Source organism: Atractosteus spatula, chromosome 12 (genome assembly GCF_055471065.1).
Source record: "Atractosteus spatula isolate fAtrSpa1 chromosome 12, fAtrSpa1.hap1, whole genome shotgun sequence".
NCBI classification, from domain to species: domain Eukaryota; kingdom Metazoa; phylum Chordata; class Actinopteri; order Semionotiformes; family Lepisosteidae; genus Atractosteus; species Atractosteus spatula.
The window spans coordinates 16,210,320-16,232,141 of record NC_142717.1 but is presented as its reverse complement, the minus strand read 5'-3'; the positions used below and the strand labels follow the sequence as shown (position 1 = coordinate 16,232,141).

General features: G+C 36.3%; 2 protein-coding genes across 9 annotated transcripts in view; one reads left to right on the top strand and one right to left on the bottom strand.

Annotated features, from left to right (window-relative positions):
• ankrd28b (ankyrin repeat domain 28b) overlaps nt 1-8,194 on the top strand; it is a 73,209-nt gene extending 65,015 nt beyond the window's left edge. For 6 of the 7 annotated variants that reach the window (XM_088928880.1, XM_088928881.1, XM_088928882.1 and 3 more), the window contains 7 exons: nt 946-1,033; nt 1,120-1,203; nt 1,734-1,879; nt 2,562-2,644; nt 3,101-3,183; nt 6,032-6,123; nt 6,376-8,194. In XM_088928880.1, the coding sequence (XP_088785006.1) occupies nt 946-1,033; nt 1,120-1,203; nt 1,734-1,879; nt 2,562-2,644; nt 3,101-3,183; nt 6,032-6,123; nt 6,376-6,662 (863 nt within the window). In that variant the 3' untranslated portion in view covers nt 6,663-8,194. The remainder of the gene's footprint in view (nt 1-945; nt 1,034-1,119; nt 1,204-1,733; nt 1,880-2,561; nt 2,645-3,100; nt 3,184-6,031; nt 6,124-6,375) is intronic. The other variant, XM_088928879.1, reaches the window with a different exon arrangement.
• Nucleotides 8,195-11,752: 3,558 nt separating this feature from the next.
• On the bottom strand, nt 11,753-21,752 carry btd (biotinidase). Of its 2 annotated transcripts, none has more exons than XM_088928884.1 (4): nt 21,681-21,752; nt 16,770-17,002; nt 15,603-15,752; nt 11,753-14,420 (listed from the first exon to the last, which is right to left on the bottom strand). In XM_088928884.1, exons 2-4 carry the CDS (start codon nt 16,983-16,985, stop codon nt 13,248-13,250), a joined length of 1,539 nt encoding a protein of 512 aa, XP_088785010.1. In that variant the 5' UTR covers nt 16,986-17,002; nt 21,681-21,752; the 3' UTR covers nt 11,753-13,247. The 2 variants fall into 2 exon arrangements, with proteins under 2 accessions (XP_088785010.1, XP_088785011.1); XM_088928885.1 differs by lacking the exon at nt 21,681-21,752 and adding an exon at nt 20,714-20,775.
• Nucleotides 21,753-21,822: the final 70 nt, after the last annotated feature.

The window sequence follows — 21,822 nt, the reverse complement described above, 5'->3', positions numbered from 1 at the left end:
GTGCATTTTCCTGCTAACAGAAACTACTTATAGTTGCTTGATGTAGTAGATGTAAACTTTATTTATAAATTACAATGCTTTTATGTACATTTGTGAAGTGCAGGATATATAATTATAAAAAAATCAATGTACATTTATTACCCAAGTCTTTGCAGTATTATATTAATATTTGCAGTAATATGGTGTATTTGTTCAAATCCAAAACACCTACCCTTGAATTGGATAGTGCATAATGTTTGTGGTTGTTGAAAGATATTTAAGTACCTTAAGTTCAGAATATACAGGATTTTAAAGGTGAAAGGACACGTTAAGCCAACTTTTTCATCTAATTGTTCAGATCTTTTTCCTTCCACTCATTCACAGTATACTGTAGCTTGTTGGTTCCTGTGCAGCCATTCCTGTTGTCAAGATTAAGTAGCACTTAATTTGCATTTTGTCCCTCTTTAACAAAACGGTTTAGGTCTGACTTAAAGTAAATTTTAAAACATTGTCTCCTCAAATCCTTTTTTGTTTCAAATTAAAAAGACATTTTACTGCAATGTATTAGCACATTACATACCCTCCACACTTATTCCAGTGGTCCTTCTCTGTACTCTTCCTAATTCTATAATATATTTTAGTAACATTTTGAAAAGAACTAAGCAGTAAATATAAGGTAAATATATCCCAGATGGCCTAATGTTTTAGATATTTAGAGTGGCTTCCCATCATTTGAATTTGTATTCAGTCTTATTTCTTATTTGATTCCTTTTGTTGCTGAAAAAGTTAAGTACTCCTCCCACCCCATCTTAATTGTGCATTCATTCATGTATTATTGATTTTTGGAATGTTCTGCCACAGAGTACATTGGTCTGTAGGGCAGTAAACAAAATATTTGTCCTCTGCTTTTTTTTAGTTTGCCATTGTATTTACAGGGTAGGTGTCTATTGTCTCCTTGTTTTCCAGGTCATGACACCTGTGTAGAGCTCCTACTGGAGCAAGAAATTTTCCAGAAGATGGAAGGGAATCCTTTCAGCCCTTTGCACTGTGCAGTGTAAGTTACTATAAGCATACAGCCACCAGTTTTCTGAATGTGTTGAATAAAGGAAAAAAATGACTTTTTGTCATCTGATTTGGCAGGATAAATGACAATGAAGGAGCTGCTGAAATGTTAATAGACACACTGGGTGCTGCTATTGTAAATGCCACAGACTCAAAAGCAAGGTAAAAGAGCTTCCCAAGCAAGTATAGCTGCATTATAGGAGAAGTTGATTAATATTCATCGTATATTTGCATTGCTGCTGTTAGTGACCCTTTAAAGGAATTTCCCATTATTTTTCCCTGATGTTTTTTAGACCTTACTCTTAAAATGCTTAAAAAGACTGTTATATCCTGTCTGATAAAAGAACAGCGGCATTAATAAATTATACATTTTTGCTGAGTGTTAGGTTAAAAAAATCCTCACACATGAATACTTTCTTTTATAAGAGACCTATGATTAAATTGAAATTGTTGTGAGGACAGTGTAGAATGATTGGTTAAAGTACACGAGAATCTTAAAAAAGTCTTGCAGCATCAACTGAACTCCACTGGTATATGACTGATTTAAGTCCTATTGCATTGGGAATAGGAAAGTGAAGGTGACTGTTCTGAGAATTCCTCTGCAGTGGTGCTAAAACTGCTTTCAAGGCACAACTTGAATGGCTGTAATCTGTAATTCTTTGTAAACACCAGTCTTCTGTCCTCTATACTAGAACCCCTCTGCATGCAGCAGCCTTCACAGACCATGTGGAATGTTTGCAGTTGCTGCTCAGTCACAATGCGCAAGTCAACACAGTTGATTCCTCGGGAAAAACACCATTGATGATGGCAGCTGAAAATGGACAAACCAATGCCGTTGGTATAAATGACTTTTTAAATGCATGTGTATGGAATGTTGGTTTCTAATATGCTTCTCTGTTACCAGTAGTTTAAGATCAATAATCTGGAACTATGCACTAATATTCATCTAAGTCTTTGTACAACTAACATTGAATTAATGGATCTCAATATAATAGATTTCACATTTAATGGACGGTCTCTGATATTCCTGATTTTTATCCAGACCCCAAAAATATGACTTTTTGCTTAATCAACAGACAGTAGCCCTTAAACCTTAATATTTCCAGTATTGTGAGATTAGTAACAACAGTATACATTATAAATTCTCGTTATGTATTATTGCATGTGTGATCACTATACATTGTTACTAATATGTTTCAAGTAAAAATAATTTAATAATGCTTATTAACATACATTTTGTTAACATATCTATGTGAATAAATAAAAAATTCCACATGTGCATGATGTTGGAATAACTACACAATTCTAACTAACCATCTTCCCAGTCTGTTTATACTCTTGCTAGCAGCAACATATCAAATCTTCATGTGTGTACTTTATTTGAAAAGGTATTTGTGTCTGTATTTTTCTTAAGATTACATCAAGTGAAACCCTACAATTACTGAGAAACCTTTGTAGGTGTTCAGATTGACATTTTTTCTCTTACTTAACAGCTCTCTTTCAAATTTGTATTTGCACAGAAGTGTTGGTAAGCAGTGCAAAAGCAGACCTCACTTTACAGGATTCCAACAAAAATACAGCTCTTCACCTGGCTTGCAGCAAGGTGCGTGACTTGGCAACATCTATGTATAGAAATGAAATTGCACTAAGAGATTCATATCATATCCAAAAACATCTGTCAGTCATTCACAAAGTTGTTTTAATTGCTTAGTCTTTTTCTGGCCTTGTATGTTAAAATAAACATGACATTTTTTGTTTCTATAAGAATCCTGAGATTGAAAGAATTGATCATGAGAATTAAAGCTGGCATAGTCTTAAAAGGGTAGCTAAAAAATAAATACATTCTTAAAAGGATTGATTTTCATTTAGAAATTCTGTGTATTTTGCTCACAAAAAAGTTTATTAACGATTCTGATTAGAGTGGATATAAGCATTTATTCCAGTTATATACAAAAATAAACCACATTTTAGTCAAGCTTTAGACATTTAGTTAAAAATTTGGCATTTAGTATTAATATTAATTGCTTTTAGGTTCAGGTTGTTGTTTTTTTTTTTTCAGGGCCATGAAACTAGTGCCTTGTTAATATTGGAGAAGATAACCGATCGGAACCTCATCAACTCAACAAATGCAGCTTTACAAACGTATGTGCTACAGAGACTGTTTTGTGAAATTCTTATATACTAATGCTGTTTTTGACAGGAGAACACCTGTGAGTACTACTCAGGTTTAAATAGTGAATTACATTTACATCACATTTATTTGTTTGGCAGACACTTTAATCCAAAGCAACTAACAACATGCAAACGGTAGTATAATAGTAGAATTTATCATTTAACTTTTTTACATGCCTTTTTAAACCAAACTGCTAGTACATCTCAAAGACCTTTGATATTATTTTTATTGAATGTGAGTTCAATAATACAAAACATAGTATTTGTACAAAAAGCCTCTCTGCAAACCTATAGGTTCTGTAACTGTCCTCTTTGATATGTTGCATCAAAAATGTTTTGTGTTTTTGAAATTAACCTGATTTTATTATTTTGACAATCAAGAGTAAATGTATTATTATTTAGGCATACAGTGCTGTGAAAATGTTTTTGATACCTGTGTGATTTGCATATTTATACATCTTTCACTTAACCCAAGTAAAGGGATGATTAAGGTCAGCTGATTGGATACTTTGGTTAACAATCAAGATGGATTTAGAGGAACAAGTAAAGGAAGAAGGCTTCACAGCTGAATTTGTTTATTTTCTTCTCTTTTTAGCATGGAATAAACCTTTACTTGTTTCTTTGTAGCCTACACATGCTGACGCAGCTACCTACTTAAACTACTTAAGCCTGATTTAGGTCAGCCCTGCCCAATATAAACCTGACTTTGGTCCTTACGGTCAGAGAGAAATTGTCAGCACACAAGATCTACAGACGCATTGTGCCACGATCAAATTAAATTCCTGAAAACGTTTTTCACGTTTGTCAGTCTGGAAACGTTGCAAAGCCATTTCTAAGGCTCTGGGGATCCGCCGAATCACAGTCAGGGCCCTAAATAAAGAACGTTTGGGATGGTAGTTAATCTTTGACAGGACAGCCACTCCTGGGAAATCTCTCCAAGAGCAATGTGTAAAATTGTCCAGGAAGTCACAAAGAACCCCAGAACAACTGCAGGGATCTGCCTCGGCTAAGGTCGGTGTTCATGACTCCACCATCAGAAACACACTTGGGCAAAAATGGGATTCATGAGGAGGCAAGGCGAAAACCACTGCTCACCATGAGTGCATGTCTCAACTTTGCCAAAATGCATCTTTCTCCTCAAGTGTTCTGGAACAATGTTCTATGGAGAGATGAGTCAAAAGTTGAACTTTTTGGCCAACATGGGTCCTATTATGTCTGGTGAAAACCACACACCATTCCACAGTATGCACCTCATACCATAGGTCAAGCATGGTGGTGGTAGTGTCACAGTTTGGAGATGCTTCATGTAGCAGGGCCTGGACAACTTTCCATCATTGAAGGAACCATGAATTCTGCAGTATATCAAGATAATTCTACGGGATAATGTTAGTCCATTCATGAGCTGGATCTGAAGCGCAGCTGAGTCATGCAGCAAGACAGTGGTCCTAAACACTCAAGCAAGTCTACAACAGAATGATTGAAGAACAAGAAATTTAGAATTTTGGAATGGCCTACTCAAAGTCCAGACCTAAACCCCATTGAGATGTTTTGGTAGGACCTGAAATGTTCTTGCTCGAAAACCCACAAATCTCACTGAGTTAAAGCAGTTCTGCAGGGAAGAATGGGCCAAAATCCCTTCACAGCACTGTAAGAGACTGCTCAATAACTACAGGAAACGTCTGGTTGCAATTACTGTTAAAGATGGCATAACCAGTTATTGATTTCAAGGGGGGGGCAATTACTTTTCTTAAATATGGCATTGTGTGTTGCATAACTTTCTTTATTAAATGAAATAAGTATCAAAACTTTGTCTTATTTGTTCACTTAGGGTCCCTCCTATCTTACATTAGGTTTTGGTTGAAGATCTGAAATATGGAATGCTATTACATTCATGCTTATTGTATTAAAGCTGCCGTATGCCATGGACACTCTTTACCAGACTTGAGCTCCATTGAGCACTTGTGGAATAAACTGGAATTATGCATGATATCTAGAGTTTAGATATCAATGAATAAAGACGTGCTTGTCTATGTTCTTTAATGGAAATTGGAGAGAGTCCTGTAGACAGCTTGTGCAACCTGATGCAAAACATATACAGAAGTAAATCTTGTATTGCTACCTGTACTGGCTACACTTGGTACTGTTGATCAAAAGGGGGTATTTAGATCTCCGGTTGATCAATCTTGTTGATGACAAATGTTAATCAGAATAATGAATTTGCTCGTGTTATGCCTGTGAATCTTTTGGAGTTATAAGTAATAAGCTTCTGTTGGTCAGAATAAAATGACTAAATGTTATTGAATCTAATGTTGGTTACATTACACAATAAATTACAATAGTTTTCAAACTTGTAGTTTGCAATATATTGGAAAACATGGATGTTTTGTTAGTTTTTAGTGTTTTTTATCATTTGTTTGGGGTACCTTAATTTCAAGGAATTAGTAAAAGATGAAAGATGTTACTCAAAAGTAGTGTATGGTAGTTGCAGGTTCAGATTTCAGGTGGAGATAACACTGCTCTATGCTCTATACTCCTAATTTCTGTACCAAACCATGCTTAATTTGTTTTCCACAAATGTGTATGGAAAAAAAAAGGAATAATTGCAAGCTCTTCAATGAGTAATGATGATGATTTTTTGGTAGTTTGTTTTCTAAAGGTATTTTGTTTAGTACTTGTCCTTTGTATTACAATATCAATGAGTAATATTTGCAAATTTACTGGTATGAGTGTTTATTCTCATTTGGTTAAATGGACCCATTTGAAGGCTACACTTCAATTGTCTAAAACTGCTTTTAATACATTTTATTTCCTTTCCTAGACCCTTGCACGTTGCTGCCCGCAATGGTCTTACTGTAGTGGTGCAAGAACTGTTAGGAAAGGGGGCCAGTGTACTTGCTGTAGATGAAAATGGTGAGTATTTGTGAGGTTTTATAATGTTTAGGTGTTCGTCTATTAAACAATAACTGTGTAAATGTAAAATTATTCACTTTCACTTATTAGTAACAGATTGAAGACTCTTGACTTTCAATTGCATGAAATTACATTGAATGTTTCTTACCAGCAGAGTGCAGTGTAGCTAAACAAAGAAGTCCATTCTTTTTTATTTTAAATAACAACAGTCATGTATTTAAAGTAAAGTTTTTGTTTTGTTGTTCTTTGCAGGTTATACACCTGCCTTGGCGTGTGCCCCAAACAAAGATGTCGCAGACTGCCTAGCTCTAATTTTGGCCACCATGATGCCTGTGTCTCCAAGCACTACTATGCCCAGCCTGAGTTTTAATGCCATTAATCACTACACCAACCCTTCGAAGACTGTGACTTTTGACACATTGCCCATTTTGAGAAGTGAACACACCTCTTACTGCAGCTTCAACAACATTGGCAGGGAGGATGGATACTCTTTTAATGAAGAGGATGAACTCAATGACTCTGATTCCGAAACCTATTGATCAGGATATAGAGAGGTTCTAATACACATCCCTGTCTTAATGACCAACAGCCCACTGAAGAGAAAACTTCATCTGTCTGACTTGAAAAGCTGAAAGCAGATTTGACAAGCTGCTGATGTTTATGAAAAACTTTTCTCATTGGGGCCTTAAGAGTCTGACATAGAAGGATGCTGAGCTTCAAGACATATGTGAAGGCTGTCAGAGAAAACAAGAAAAGCAAATTATTTTTCTTTACCTATTTAATTTGCTGTGCCAGAAGTCATTTCAACAGTGTATGCTAGAATAAAGTGAAATGAAAACATTTTCAAGTAAAATTGGGGACTATATGAATAAAACTATCAATTTCTCTAAGGCAATAATGCAGTCTGAGACGCTAGCACTTGAAGAATGAGTTGCCAAAGGGACCAAAAGTTTCAATATTAATTATGGAAAGGAAGAACAAGAGTCAATTCAAATTAATTAAAAGACTTGTAAGCCAGGATTAATTTATTATAAAGGGGGAAAAGAGGAAGTACTTATACAGTGGCATAGAGGGTTTTGAAAGTTCATGCCTCCGATATTTACAACATATAAAATATATGTGGGAAAACAGGAACTTATTTTTGGGACAAAATTTCTAAAAATGGCCTTGTCGTGCAATTTCTAATAAAAGTTTGAGACCAGCTGAAGTGGTACAGTCAGGGTTATACATTTTACACTACAAATAAACAGAAAAACATTTTTGAAAAACACTTTGAACATTGATTTACTGTATTTTTATGATTAGGACTTAAGATTTTGAAAAATGTATGAGGAACATCCATTCAAGGTGAGTTGATGGCAACAGCAAAATAAAACTCACCTTTCCAGTATTGCAGCCCTAGTCACACTGTTCTTTCAATAATAAATGTTTATTTTTAATTTGTCTGAATATCTGTACATTTCTTTTTGTTTTTTCACATGCCTTCATGGTTATTACAACTAGGGTTATTAGGTTTGTGAAAGACATTTTCTCAATATGGCTGTCTCAATGTTTTTAAAAGACCCCAACACAATTTTAAATTTGACTCCCAGTTTTATGTAAAACGATTATACTGTATTAAAGCCAGAAGCTGCAAGCATTATTTGCTTTGTATTGAAGAATACTGTATATACCAATGACAGGATTGCATTGGACTTTCTTTAACCAATTTTTTTCTCTTAACATCAATGCCATTTTTACAGAATTTGCTTGCTTTGGTTTTTACATACAAGACCTTCTTAATCTTGTTTGTTGCTGTTAAAGAATATTTTTTTGATAAGAATTTTAATCTAAATGCATATAAACTGGAATTCTGTAAAGTATATCAGCTGGTTTTCTGAAAAGGAAGTGTGGAACAGAACAATTTGATTTATTACAATTATTTTTTGTTTTTTAAATTACATTCTAGCATGTAAATAGAAAGTAGTGACTGCTTGAATATTATACCTACCTGCACTCTTTAAATACATCTCTGAGATTCCTGTATATTTTATGGTTAATAAAATCCAGATGTGGGTTATATGTAATTTAACAGTTTATTTGTTTCATCGTAATTTTAGGTTAATGTTTCACATTAGCTCTCTAATGTCAGAGCCTAATTAATGTTTGGTAAAGGGGATGTTTATTAAATCTTAGTTTGATTTCAGGTTACTATAAACCTAAGCAAATCTACTTGATGTACAGGTATTATTTGTAATAGGAAGATTGATGGTTGACAACATTTTCTGGAAATCCTTCTGTAGTGTTTCATAGCCGTTCAGGGACGCCAAATATGTAATCATAGTGGCTCTCTGAAGGCACCAGTTCTGTAGGGTTTGGGCATTTACTGAGACAATTATCAATTGTAGCAGTAAATCACAAAGTTGATTCTTTTGATGGCTTTAGAATCCAACCATGCGACATAACTCAAACAACGCACACACACAGGTACTAATACACGAGGATACATTTATTAATACATAGAATATGCATATAAACCTAACAGATCTTATCGAGAGGGTTATCAGAATACAAAAGGTATATATTCAATCAGTTACGAAGTGTTACACATCAAGAGGACATACGTTCAGTATATCATTCATTAAGACCGTTTCGTAAATGAACTTGGTTATAACTTCTACATTAGATACTCAAAACAAGTACATAACTCTTAGGAATTAAATTGATATCAACTGGTTGGGATAACAATTGAATTCTCGAGCTGTAATGCATTGAAGTTGAATACTCATCCAATTTCTTGGGAATTCAGATCTCCTGCGGGCACAAACAATCAGCTGCAGGCTTGTTGCTGTCCAATCCGCGCTCTCTGGCTCCGTGCCAGGCTGTGCTGTGCGGCTTGCGACGGTGCGCTGCTGATGCTCACTGACCGGCTAGTTAGTGTTGGCTTTAACTAGCAAAGTTTGTGCACAGGAGAAAAGATGACTGTGGATCCCAGCAAGTCAGGAAGAGGACCGGTTCGTTCCTGATGAAGAGCTAGTTCTGAATAGTGATTCAGCTGTCCACAGTTCTGACCTGTCCACGAGGCCTGCTGCTGGTTACTCTCTGGCAACCTCCACTCTAGACTCTTAGAACAAAGGAAAGTTCTGGCACTCGGACACACTGGCCGTTCCGTGGTTGTCCGGGCTGAGTCTCAGGATGGTCAGGAGGCGCGCTGCGAGAATGTCCTGCCCTTGGGAGCCTTCTGCTCCTGGGCCGTCCTGCCCTGGAATTCTCCTTTGAATTCCCTTTAGAACAGTCCACAGAATCCTCTCCAGAATCTTACTGAATCTCCCAAATCTGAATCTTGTTGAATCTGAATCTTGTTGAATCTCTCAGGCTCTCTGTGTTGCCTGTTTTTACCTGGAGGAACTTCAGCTCGTTGATTGGCTGAAAGTTCCATGGGCATCAGAGTCCCACGTGGGTTACTCAGCCCTACCAGTCCCTGATTGGTTGATCAAGGTGAGATATGAGTCACTTAGTCCTGACACTTAGTAATGCAGTCCAGATGTCCATCCGGCACTCCCTAGACTGATAGGCGCCAGTGGATGACCATTGATCATGATAGCCAGACTTAGCTAAGTGCATCCCCCTTTGGGAGCTGTCCTAGGAAACCTTAAATCATCTTGCATGAATAGTTTCTCTGTGGCTGCACCACAGAGATGAACAGAGAAATGGGGCCTCATTTGGGAAGCTCAGAAACACTTAATTCTGCCTTATTATTAAGCCTCGCCGCTACACTTCATATACAAAAGTTACCAACAGTAAACAGATCAGTTTTCAGAAATGGATTCATATTTTCTGTCCTGAAACCTATATCTTCTTTAAGATGTTCAGAAATGAATTACATTTCTCAAAGCTTTTTTTTTACTTTATACTTTTGTTGAATATGTTTTGTGAAGTATGAAGACATTGAAATATATATCATTGCTATTGTAAATTTAAAAAAAAATTATACAAGAAAAGTGAAAAATGAATGGAGACCACAAAAGTTTGAGACAAGCATGATTGTTCAGTAAACAGCATTTAGAAATGGAGAATGCATTGAAAATATGTAGTTTGAATGATTTATTCCCACTGTAACTGGCTTTTTATCCAGATTCATGTCTCCACTATAAAGGCACTCGTATGTGATTCCCTATGACATGAGTGACTTTCCACCTGTCAAATGTCTGGGTGCTCTTTGTACACTATAAATGAATCCTAGAAAGTCTTCCAAAGCAAAGCTAGATCCCAAAGATATTGTTGATTAAGGTGAAACATAATGTACTTAGGCTTGTAGTTTGTCCTTTTTAATTTTAATCTTCCCACAATCTAGCCTGTATTTTTTATAAGAGCACATTTCAGATTACATGCATTATTTTATTCTGAAAAATTCACAGCTGTCAACAAATGTTAAGTGTGATTGGCTGAAGAACAAATGCAATAGATAATTTTTCCCTTATATGCAGATAGATGTCCACAAATTACAAATTCTAAGCACGTGGACATGGACCAAATCCAATTTGTGAGCTCATTTACTTCCAAGAAGAATAAAGCATTGTACATCAACAAACATTTTATATGGATCTGTAGTTTTTGATGACTGGAAAAGCCCTAATGCATCTATTCTTAGCAATCACTGTATCCTTAGAGGGTTGTGGTTGAGCCAGAGCCTAACCTTCCAGGATTAGCAGAACATTCAACGTAATATTTGAGCATCAGGCCTTTACGCCTACAGTACATTTATAATCCATGTCAATAATACATGTGTCTAACAGTCTTCACACACAAGTACTGATTCTTAAGTAAAAATGTCTCAACATACCTATTCAGTCTAACCTAAAGAAAGGAAATTGTCACTTCTATAACGTCGGCCTAATTTCCCTAAATTTTTAATTTACAGTATCTTTTGAGTGTGTAATGCCCTCTAAATTTGTATTCGTCAAGGCTGTCAAGGTAAATTACTTGAAGAAGTATTCATTCTTAAAGCAATAGAAAAGGCATAATTGAAAGAAGTGAAAACCTCCAATCAGTAAAGACTGTTCAAACTTTTAGAATTCAAAGGTAAACCAAACTAGACCTTACAACAACTATATGAATTATTAAATAGGTCAGGTTCGTATTAAAAGTTCCTTAATACTGGTATTTTTTGCCAATTCATTTGTACTGCCATCCATTTTGGAATCTGCAATTGTTCATGAGTGCTGCTACTCTTGCACCAACCCGGATGGGATAAGAACCATTCATGGTTTTGTGCTACTGGTCACGTTTGAGCCATGTACCCCACTTCACATTGAAGGTCCTAAGGTGTCTGCAGTGGTGCACTGGGTGCCAATCAAGATACGACAAGCCAAAGACACCCAGGCCAACGGAAGCATGACTACTTCTGGAGATAAGTCAGCCACTTTTCTGTGGCTGCTTGGGGAATCCACCCATCCAACTACCACCATTCATTCACCCATCCACCCATCCATTTTCCAACAGCTTTATTCAACGCAGGGTCGTGGGGGAATAAGAGCCTCTACTGGTAAGCCAAGGGCACAACGCAAGAGACATTGTGGACAGGACCATATGTTGTAACAAGCCAGAGTTGCCCTTTTGTTTGAGATAAAAAAGCAGTTCTAGAAATTACTCAACTAAGGCCAGTTTTATTATCCATTTTGGTGGACTCTAGTTGAAATGCTATCAACAGCTTCGTTAAACAGATAACTGATGTGCATAATGTGGAAAGACCAAAAAGGTCTGGGATGGTCAAAGAGACAAAAACATCATGGTGTGATAAAATTAAATTTTGATAAACATAGCATATTTACATTGCTGTACACATATACAAACAATTCAGTACTTTATTCCAAATGACTATAAATTACCTGTTTGATCAAGAGATTTACTGTAGACAATTTAAGTTTCTCTATGCTTTCAAAATTGCCCAGTTAAGTCATAAAGAAAATACTATGGGGGAAAAAAAACGAGGGGCATTTTTCTTAAGGTTCTCAGAGGTTTTTTTTTTCTTAAAGTTGCAAGAATAAATCCTACCACATAATCTCTCTTCCTTTGCCCATTAAATACAATTAAGGAGATTGAATTCATAATAACATGGAATAGCCTTTCAGATGATAAAAGAGAAGATACAGCCTCTGTACAAAAGAGGCACATTTGGTCATAACAAAAAAGGATCAATAGAATAAAACTCCACAATTATTTTGGACATAAATATTCATATCCAAATGATGATCAGAAGATGTCTATATGCATTTCAGGTACTCTAGTGGTTTAATGGATAAAAACAACCTAAAATGTTCTAAAGTGATACTACATGATGCTATCACATTCTGTTCTTTACAGAACAAAGTGAACGTTGAAGTGTAGATGAAGTTTATAGATATTACTAGATTATGTTTCTTTTTAGCAACCTTTTACTTGTTAAAACTATTTTATTTCATCTGCAAGAAAGATCATTATAAAAAAACATGGTGATTGATTTGACTATTGAATAGCAAATGTAACCTTATTTGGAGATCATTTTGTTAAACTTAGCATACTAATTTTAATATGTAAATGTTTTTTTATTACTGTGTGGTAAACAAATACTGTATATGCACTTTAAGATGAGCCTTCATCAGAACACAAATCCATTTCTTCAGGATGTTACACTCTGGATTTACACAAGAATAGCCTGGATTCCAAGTAGTGCCCACAACCAATAATCCAGATATAGTATTTAAAATTGAATGATAAAAAATTAATTCTTCAAAAAATACAAAAATATATATTTTTTCCTTGATCATTTGACAATTTTTCGTTCCATTTATGCCTTACTTCTGTGAATCATGCCAGTTAAACTGCAGTCTTGTTAGAGAGTGATCATTTGATTGTGCTCAGAATTAGCCTAGCTCTGACTTAGCAGGTTATTGGATAATGGGAACACACATAAATACATATGAACACAGTTGAAATTTGTTTAGCAGAATGTCACCATTTCAAAAACACAACCCAAGTATTGCATTAATAGGCACAAAATGGGGAGGTATTGCTCAAGTTCTGTAAGCCTCCATGGCAATGATGATCTTTATAGCTCATTTTGCCAAGATCAAAACGGTCCCCACATTTCTTATTTCAGCAGAACTTCAATCTTTTTCATATACCCTTCCATAAAGAACAGCTGTGACAAGGCCAGAAGACATGCTCTTCTTATTCATAAAGTAGCTTTCCTGCTCCCAGCCCACAAGGTCTGGAAAAGCCAGCTGCATTCCACTTGCCAGTATGCTGGGGAAAATGTATTGAGTGCTAAAGTTGCCTTCTATATAGAAGTCCATGAGGGTGCTGGCTTCAGCAATCTCTCCTCCACAGCTGTCAAATGTGGAGCCAGCACACCTGACCAGAGCACAAACCTCCAGATAGTAAGTGCCATGGACGACGTGAAGGCCATTAAAGACACCCAGAGCATACAGCTCATCGGGGATGTGGGATCGGTGGTACAATAAATGACAGCACAAAAGTCCATCGCAAACTGTGAGATCTCCGTCTGTTCCCATTACAGGAATAAATGTGTAATTATCATACATCATAACTGAATGGAATGTTTCAGCAAGAACTGAGCCTGTCATTAGTTTTGGCACAAAGGATTTGTCACACTCCAGGTTCTCATTTAGGAAGAAATTATTAATTGGATGCGTCTTTGAGGAAGGTGGTGAAGTTTTGTGACTAGCAGAAAGTCCACTGTGTGTTTTATTGTAGACAGGGAAAGGAACCTTACTCACTAACAGCTTACCTTCACTTGTGTCCAGGTCATAATGGTAGACTGAATGTGAGGGAGTGTATATACCACTTCCAGTCATACCGAGTTGAGTATTATGAATGTTAACTCCTAGAAAGTTAAGTTCAAAAGCTGTGGCAAATGCCTGCTGGATCTGAATTGCAGACAAAAGTGGGAGCTGGTTCATCCAGGCTGCTGGATAAACAACTTGTTTTACCTTGTATTTTTCTAAAAGAGTAATGCCAGGGTCATAAAATAGGATGTCAAAACATGTGAAAATACCAAACCTCCCAGCAAATGTAGTATCAAATATTACATGCTCACATTCTGGTGGAGAATCAAATGCTGACTCGAAATACAGGTTCTGCTTATGATACTTGGCAATTAGTGTTCCGTTGTCATTGAAGATGACATCAGTGTTGAACTGGTATCTGCCATCTGGTGGACAGTGAGGATCGCTGCTTCCACAGTCTTGACTATCAGGCATATTTGCAACCAAATACACTGCATTGTTTTTTGCCATACAGCTTAGACGGTGTAAAACCTACAAGCAATAAAATTAAAAGAGAACATAGATTAATTCTTAAATTTAAAAATTAATTATTGTATACTTTGTCACCTATAATGTATAAAACACAATGTTATAAGATAAGATCACTTTATTGGCCATTTTCTTGTATTAGGAATTTGTCTTTTTGCAAACCCCAACTTGCTCTCCATGAGACACACAGACAGGGAGAGAAGCTTGGGGTCAGAGCACAGGGTCAGCCACTTATACGGCGCCCCTAGAGCAGTTGGGATTAAGGGCCTTGCTCGGGGGCCCAACGGAGTAGGATTGCTCTGTCGGCCATGGGATACAAACCGGTAACCTTCAAGCCACAGGCACAGATCCTTAACCATAGAGCTTATACATAAGACATTTTCACCACATAATATTTATCTCAAACATTTTTTAAAAAAAGAAAACATCCTCAAATTCTAGAATTAAAACAAGATGGGACATCCAAGTTACTCAACTGGTGGATCTCACTGAAGAACACAGGTTTGGTTCTATATGGCTTAAATATTGCTAGTGCATATCTTGGTTATGTCACTAGCTGATTCTACTTAGTCAACCAGCAATCACTCGGCAAAACAGCAACTCCCAGGACTCTTCAGTGCAATAACATCAACAAGAAATGACTCTCATCTGTTAAGCACTGTGGATCTTGCAACATCGTGCTTTTCAGCAAAAGATCAATAATTCTCAAGGGTGGAATGGTCAGAAAAACATGTCCACCCATTCTTATTTAGGAGGAGTTGCGGTGAGCTGAGATGCAAAGAAACAACTGGAAACATTTGATTTATGTGCAGGTACTCCTAGAGTAATATACTAAAAATTATTGTTTCAATGTCCCACACCACTGTGTAGTATTATTATGGGGAACAATATGTAAATTGATTTTGGTCATAAATATTTTATGAAAATAATGATAAATATGTTGTACCCCTATTGTAAAACCTCTCAAGTCTTTGGGAAAATATTTAACTCATTCTGCCTACAGATTTGTCACACATCTTGCTCCTCATAATTAAAACGGCTACAAACGACGACTGTTATCTGCAGGAGTTCATGTCATTTGCTCTTAGTACTTACAAGAGGAAGCCTTGATTCAAAAGTAAAACAAATATACTGATATGAATTTCCAACCAGAGACACTGTGAACAGTGAAAAAAATACTTCTACCTCAGTGTGAGGAAACCTTCCTGGCTGTAAACAGGGGCTCCAGCTTACAACCTGTGGATCTGGAATAGACTCCAGATATCCTACAATTGACTGTCTGGTGAAGTTGAAACCATGGATACCATCTTCTGGAAACACAATTATTTGTGCTCCCTAACAAAGGAAGAAGGAAAAAATAATTAGTTGTATTAGCTGGGAAATGGCCAGAAGCCATATCACCCTGCTGCTCTCAATTGACTACCCACAGAAGCTAAGCAGGGTTGAGCCCAGTCAGTACCTGGATAGGAGACCTCCTGGGAAGCTGTGGTTGCTGCTAGAAGTGGTGTTAGTGGGACCAGCAGGGTCACACTGCAGTCTGTGTGGGTGCTAATACACCAGTATAGTGACTATACTGTAGTGAGCGCCATCTGGATGAGACATTAAATCGAGGTTCTGACTCTTGGTGGTCATTAAAGAATCCTGAGCATTTCTCGATAAGAGAAGGGAATTATCCTGGTGTCTGAGTCAAATTTCCCCCCCTCTGCCTTTACCGTGGCCTCCAAATTGTCCTTATGTATCATTGGCTTGCACTTGCCCTGTAATGGACTGGTGCCCCGTCCAGGGTGTACCCTGCTTTGCGCTCGTTGCTTGCTATGTAGGCTCTGGCTTCCCACGACACCATATGGTATCAAGTGGTTTGTTAAATGACATGGGAAATGCTTGCATCTATATCACTCTGTGGCATAGTGCTTATGCTCACTTTACAATGTTAACAGTTTTATTGTACACAACTGTTTCTTGACGTTTAATGCATTTTTGGATATTTTACAGTTATTCTGCTCTTCATTCGTGTGTTGTGTTTCATTGCTGAATTAGGCTTAATTAAAAAGTGATGCTGTGAAAATGATCCTTTTATATACCACAATAATGTAAAAAACAAAAACGGTAAAATGTAAATAAAAAATAACTGTTTTAACCGACACCTGAAGAAGGTTTCACAGCCGAAACATTGTATTTTCTCTCTTCTCTTTTCAGCATGGAATAAACTTATTACTTGTTCCTAATCAAATATACTACAACCTTGTACACAAAGAATTCTAATTGTGAAATAAAAATGTCTAATCCAAAATAACCTATAGCAAGTAGAGTGTAGTGTTGTCATGTTACAGGTGGCTAAGCCCAAATTCTTACCTTTTTTGCTGCTGTAGCCACCTTCTCTTCATAAACATCTAAGTTCTTTTTCATGTGTTCCAGCGCAGCCTGGCGACTGCAGGGAACACTGGGGTTTGGGTTTAGTATAACGTTGTGCTCATAAACAGCGGCAGTATAATACGTCCCATATGTCTGAGAAGAGACAATGTGGCTCTGCCAGAGAACAACAACCTTTACTAAGATAGTAAGATCCATGTCTTTTCCATGGGTACCTAGACAGAGGAATAGAGCAACAGATGAAGGAAACAGGAATCAAAGGAAACTTATTAATCTAATAAGCAACCAGTTTAACATTAATGAGACACTTTCAGGAGATACACAGTCCAATACCCTGGAGAAGTATGCAGGGTTGCAATACAAACTGATTCTGAAAAGTATGTTAAATAAACTTTTGCACAGCAGACATTTCAACCCAGAAATGTTCCAATGTGAACTGCATACAGAGTTAACAAGTAAGCTGTATTTGTCAGCAAAGCCGTCTTAAAATCAAGAGTAATATTTATATCGTATTACAAGAGACTCCTCAGCTGGCTGTGGGATTTGAACCAGCAACCTTCCAGCCATAGGCGCAGATCCTTAGCCACAGTGCCACCGCTCTGCCCCCATTTGTATGTAGATTAGCATATAGTATTTCAAGAACTTTACAGATTACTTCTCCTAACTCCCACGTTGGGGTGGTGCAGTGGCTCTGTGGCTAAGGTTCCACGCCTGTGGCTGGAAGGTTGCAGGTTCGTATCCTGTGGCTGGCAGAGGAAGCCTCCTCTGTTGAGCTCCCGAGCAAGGCCCTTAACCCCAACTGCTCCAGGGGAGCTGTATAAATGGCTGACCCAGCACTCTGACCCCAAGCTTCTCTACCTGTCTGTGTGTCTCATGGAGAGCAAGTTGGGGTATGTGAAAACACAAATTCCTAATACAAGAAATTGTATATGGCCAATAAAGTGATCTGATCTTATCTTAAGTTACTCCTTAGCATCATGTCTAACAGACATATGTCTGCTTTAGAAAGCAACACCACAGGGATCCCTCAAAACTTTCAAAGCCCTTGTGTAAAACAATAAACTAATTTCTGTCACAGGAGCCTCACACTCTCCTTGTTGAAATCTAAAATAAAGATTTTTATTTAACATGTAACATTTTATTGAAATCACTACATTTGTTACCGATAGGTTTTGTAGTAACAGACAAATAAGTACTAGAACCCGAGATGAAGTTTGAGTAACTGAGTTTATTCCATGCAAGGAACAATAAGACCTAAGTATTGTTCGAAATATAGGTACAAAACTTCCAGTTTATATAGCAAATTTTACCCACTTCTGACGCAAATTGTTACCATAGTAATGGGGGGCCCCCTATGTTTAGACATTGCCAAGACCTTGAACACTTTTGATGGTCGATTTTATCTTTCCTTAGTTGGGGGGGGTCTTTATCTTGCACTTGGAATTTCATATCAATTAACTCCCATCCCGCCATAACTCAAAGGTGCCTAAACATGGAATTTCTTGTGTTACAAGAAGTGTTTGTGCAGAAAGAAATCAGTTAACCCCTTTTTCACATCTTATATCTTACTTCAGTTTCATTGTGAACTGCTTGGACTTCTCTACACATCTGGACTTCTGTTTGGACTCATTTCTTATTTGCACACTATAATTCAAAAAAATTATGAAGTATGTATCAATGTTTGGAATGTAATTGTGTCCTGAATGTACAGCTTGAAGGCTGTACATTTGTTATTTTACATTTACTATAAATTATGTTTTAAAATTCATTTCTTGGTTAATTGTTCTTGGTTTGTTGTAATTTTTGTTTCTTTTTTATTGCTTTACTTCTCTGAATATGCAAAGACTAAGTGCTTTGTAATTAAACTCTGTGAAAAAGAAATTAAATAAAATACAGATTATTTATACACAAGTGAAATTTTTATATATCTGTATGAACCTTCTCAGGTTCTCTTTTCTCTTTCCATAGTGTGTATTAATTTTGTTAAGGGCATTTTAGTTTCTCTGACATCAACCTTTATATATTACAGTTAAAGAGTTAATGTTTTATTTCTTTATATTTCAAAAAGGTTTATTCCACAAATTAGGGAATATCAATATCTGTTAGAGTGAACAGCACCTGTTAGACACATTTGAAAAGTGTCTTTTTATACAAAAGAAACAAATTCTACATGAAACAACGTCGAGAACATCACAATTCTTTATTTGTGCGATTATTTACCATATCTGCTTTAGATTATTTTTGACAGTCTATATACAGTACATGTGGGTTGCACATACAGTACATGTAACAGAAAAAAAGAGTTAAATCACTTTAATAGTTGCTTCGCCAATAGCAGGACTGAAGGTCGGTTAATTTACTTTGTTCATCTCATTGCAATTCAAAAATGCTAGGGGAGTGGGATGGCTATTATAATTCAAGGTATAAATTCAGGAGTCGAAGGGAATGGGAAAAAAACAGAAGAAGAGCACCTGATGTTGATAACCCTCTAATTTGTATCCACAGAAGAAACAAGAGTGTGAGCCAAATAAAGAACCCACTAACACACCGATTTTAAATCAATTTCTCAACTACTGCAGATAGCATATTCCTGTATTACTATCATAAGGGTTTATATATTTACAATATTATTAGAAGTTTGTTCACTCCTGGATTCCATATTATTTCAAATAAAAATTCATTATGTTAAGTATAAAACTTCATCATGTATGTATCAAATGCATTTTTCCTTGCTTTAATTTTTTTTTTATTTTGGAACAGGATGAGACATTCTCTGCTTGCTGTAGCAGCTGTGGTAGCTCTGCTTGCTGCTTGTGTCACACCTGATCATGGTGTACGTGAAGGAGAATGGAAGTCCCTTGGAAATCCACAGAACAGGAATCTGGTAAGCAATGTATTCATCTTTCTTATTTTATCTTCCTTGCTTTGACTTTCATTGTTCTTTAGTAATTACATGTAAACAAAATGCTACAATTTTTTAAAAGGATTTCAGAAGCCTAGTACTAATTTGTCATCAGTTATAATTCACCTACTTCTTTATCTGTGTTGACTTTTTGTGGCTTTAAATATTACATATATACAGTATATATTACGTTGATTTATAGAAGTTAAACAGATATAACGTTTACTGGTCAACTGTAAAAATAAACTATTTTATCTAATTAAATAATACCTTATCAAGACTTCAGCTATTGTATCATTTGTATGAACTATCATTTTATGTTTTGTTACTGAACTTAATAGTTCAGTAACAGATAATAATAGATGGTACAAAATATATATATATACTATGTATTGTCCAGAAATTGATCTTTACTTAGATTAGGAAGAGCTAAACAAAATATATGCTTGACAAATGAAAAAAAATCCAATACCTCGCATAATTTAAATAAATGTCAACATATTTATAACAGTTTTTCTATTCCTGTTTGCAGTTTTTCAGAATTCTTCAGTCTTATTTCGATGGCAGAGGTATGAACCTCGGATCCTTGGGGAGAAAAAGCAAACTGCTGGAAAACCTGGACAGCAGAGCCAGTCCTAATTTCGACAAATACCAATACAGTCTGGAGAACAACGACATAATTGATATTTAAGATATTAATAGTGTCTATACATTGAAATGGTCATGTTCCTGTCAACTCTGTGAAAATAGTCATAAATATGTCACATTTTACATAATAAATTACATTGAACAACTACTGTAGGTGGTACAGTATGTCTCAAGCGCACACAGGCTATGAAAACAGCGCACATAGGAAATTGAACTGCGCACAAAAATTAAATTCCAAAAAATATGATAATAATAAAACAAATACAGTCGTCAACTGAAAAGTGCAAAATTGACCACATGCGACCGGCTGCGACTTGGCTGTGTGCATTATTATTGCTACTTGATCATCAATATCTATGCTCTTGTAGTCTCGTACCTCACCGCTCATGCTCACTGGACACTCCGTCTCCATGACTGGACTCGTTGAGTCGCTGTCTCGGTCTTTTGGATCTCTATGCTTCACAATAAACAGCCTTTTCCTTTTCCGGGTTGCACAGTGTGCATCGTTGATATCGTAGAAACGTAGACTAATTGTTTTCAAATTTGTATTATCAATAAAATTATCAATAAAAATATTGATTCACTGTCGAAATAGGTGAAGGGCGTTAAGCGCAAAAGAACTGCAAGTTCATTTAAAGTGGAATGGCTTGACGCAATGGTAGAAACTGCTACTCCAAAAAGTCACAATTTGATACATGGTCCGGTTGCGAGAACTATTAACAAAAAATAATTTCAGGTTTACAAAGTTTTATATACACTCCATTTAGTGCGTACAAGTTTTTGTCACTGAGGGAATACGATTACACAACTTTAATTTTTTGCGCATACAGGCCATTAGAAATTAGAGGGAACATTGGTCTCAAGATATCTTGAGCACTGTGATATTAGAAAAAAAACGATGTCTTCATATATTTAAGGAGTAAAACACAGTTCTGAGCAATTTACATTTGAAATCATAAGCAGGTTTAGGCTTTACAGCAATCGTGCTAAAAATCTGCCAAAACAAAGTCGGTACTGCCTTCTCACGAACGAATTGCACTACCGTACTGCAAACTGTCTAGACTGCTCACCGTGTCTTTTATTTCTTAAACGACTTTTCTAAAACATTTTTGTTTTCACTACTGGTGTTAAAAGTTTCTATATAACCGATGGGCTTTGAGACCCTTCGCAAGAAATATATTCATAGTGTGTACTGATTCGAAAGGATGGCAATCGTATTCAACGAGTAAATTGAGAACTAAACCAATTATCTGAATGTAACGCTGAACAATTAAATTCCATACATATATATGGTGTTTTCCAGGACAATGTAAACATTTTTTCTTTACGATATTATGACTTACTGTGAACTGAACCTCTCTCTTCTCAGAGATGCATTTCAACATTGAGGCACAAGTACAGTACACGAAACGCATGAAATTTACCCACTGGTCCCCTCCCCAAACACTCGCACAGCAATCTACTGGCTCATCTATGTGCCTGTCA

Coding starts and splice junctions, on each gene's coding strand:
- btd (XM_088928884.1), bottom strand. CDS start 16,985: ATGGATCTTACTATCTTAGTAAAGGTTGTTGTTCTCTGGCAGAGCCAC. Junction 15,753..16,769: donor TGGCTACAGCAGCAAAAAAG/GTAAGAATTTGG, acceptor TTCCTTTGTTAG/GGAGCACAAATAATTGTGTT. Junction 14,421..15,602: donor GAAGGTTTCCTCACACTGAG/GTAGAAGTATTT, acceptor TATTGCTTGTAG/GTTTTACACCGTCTAAGCTG.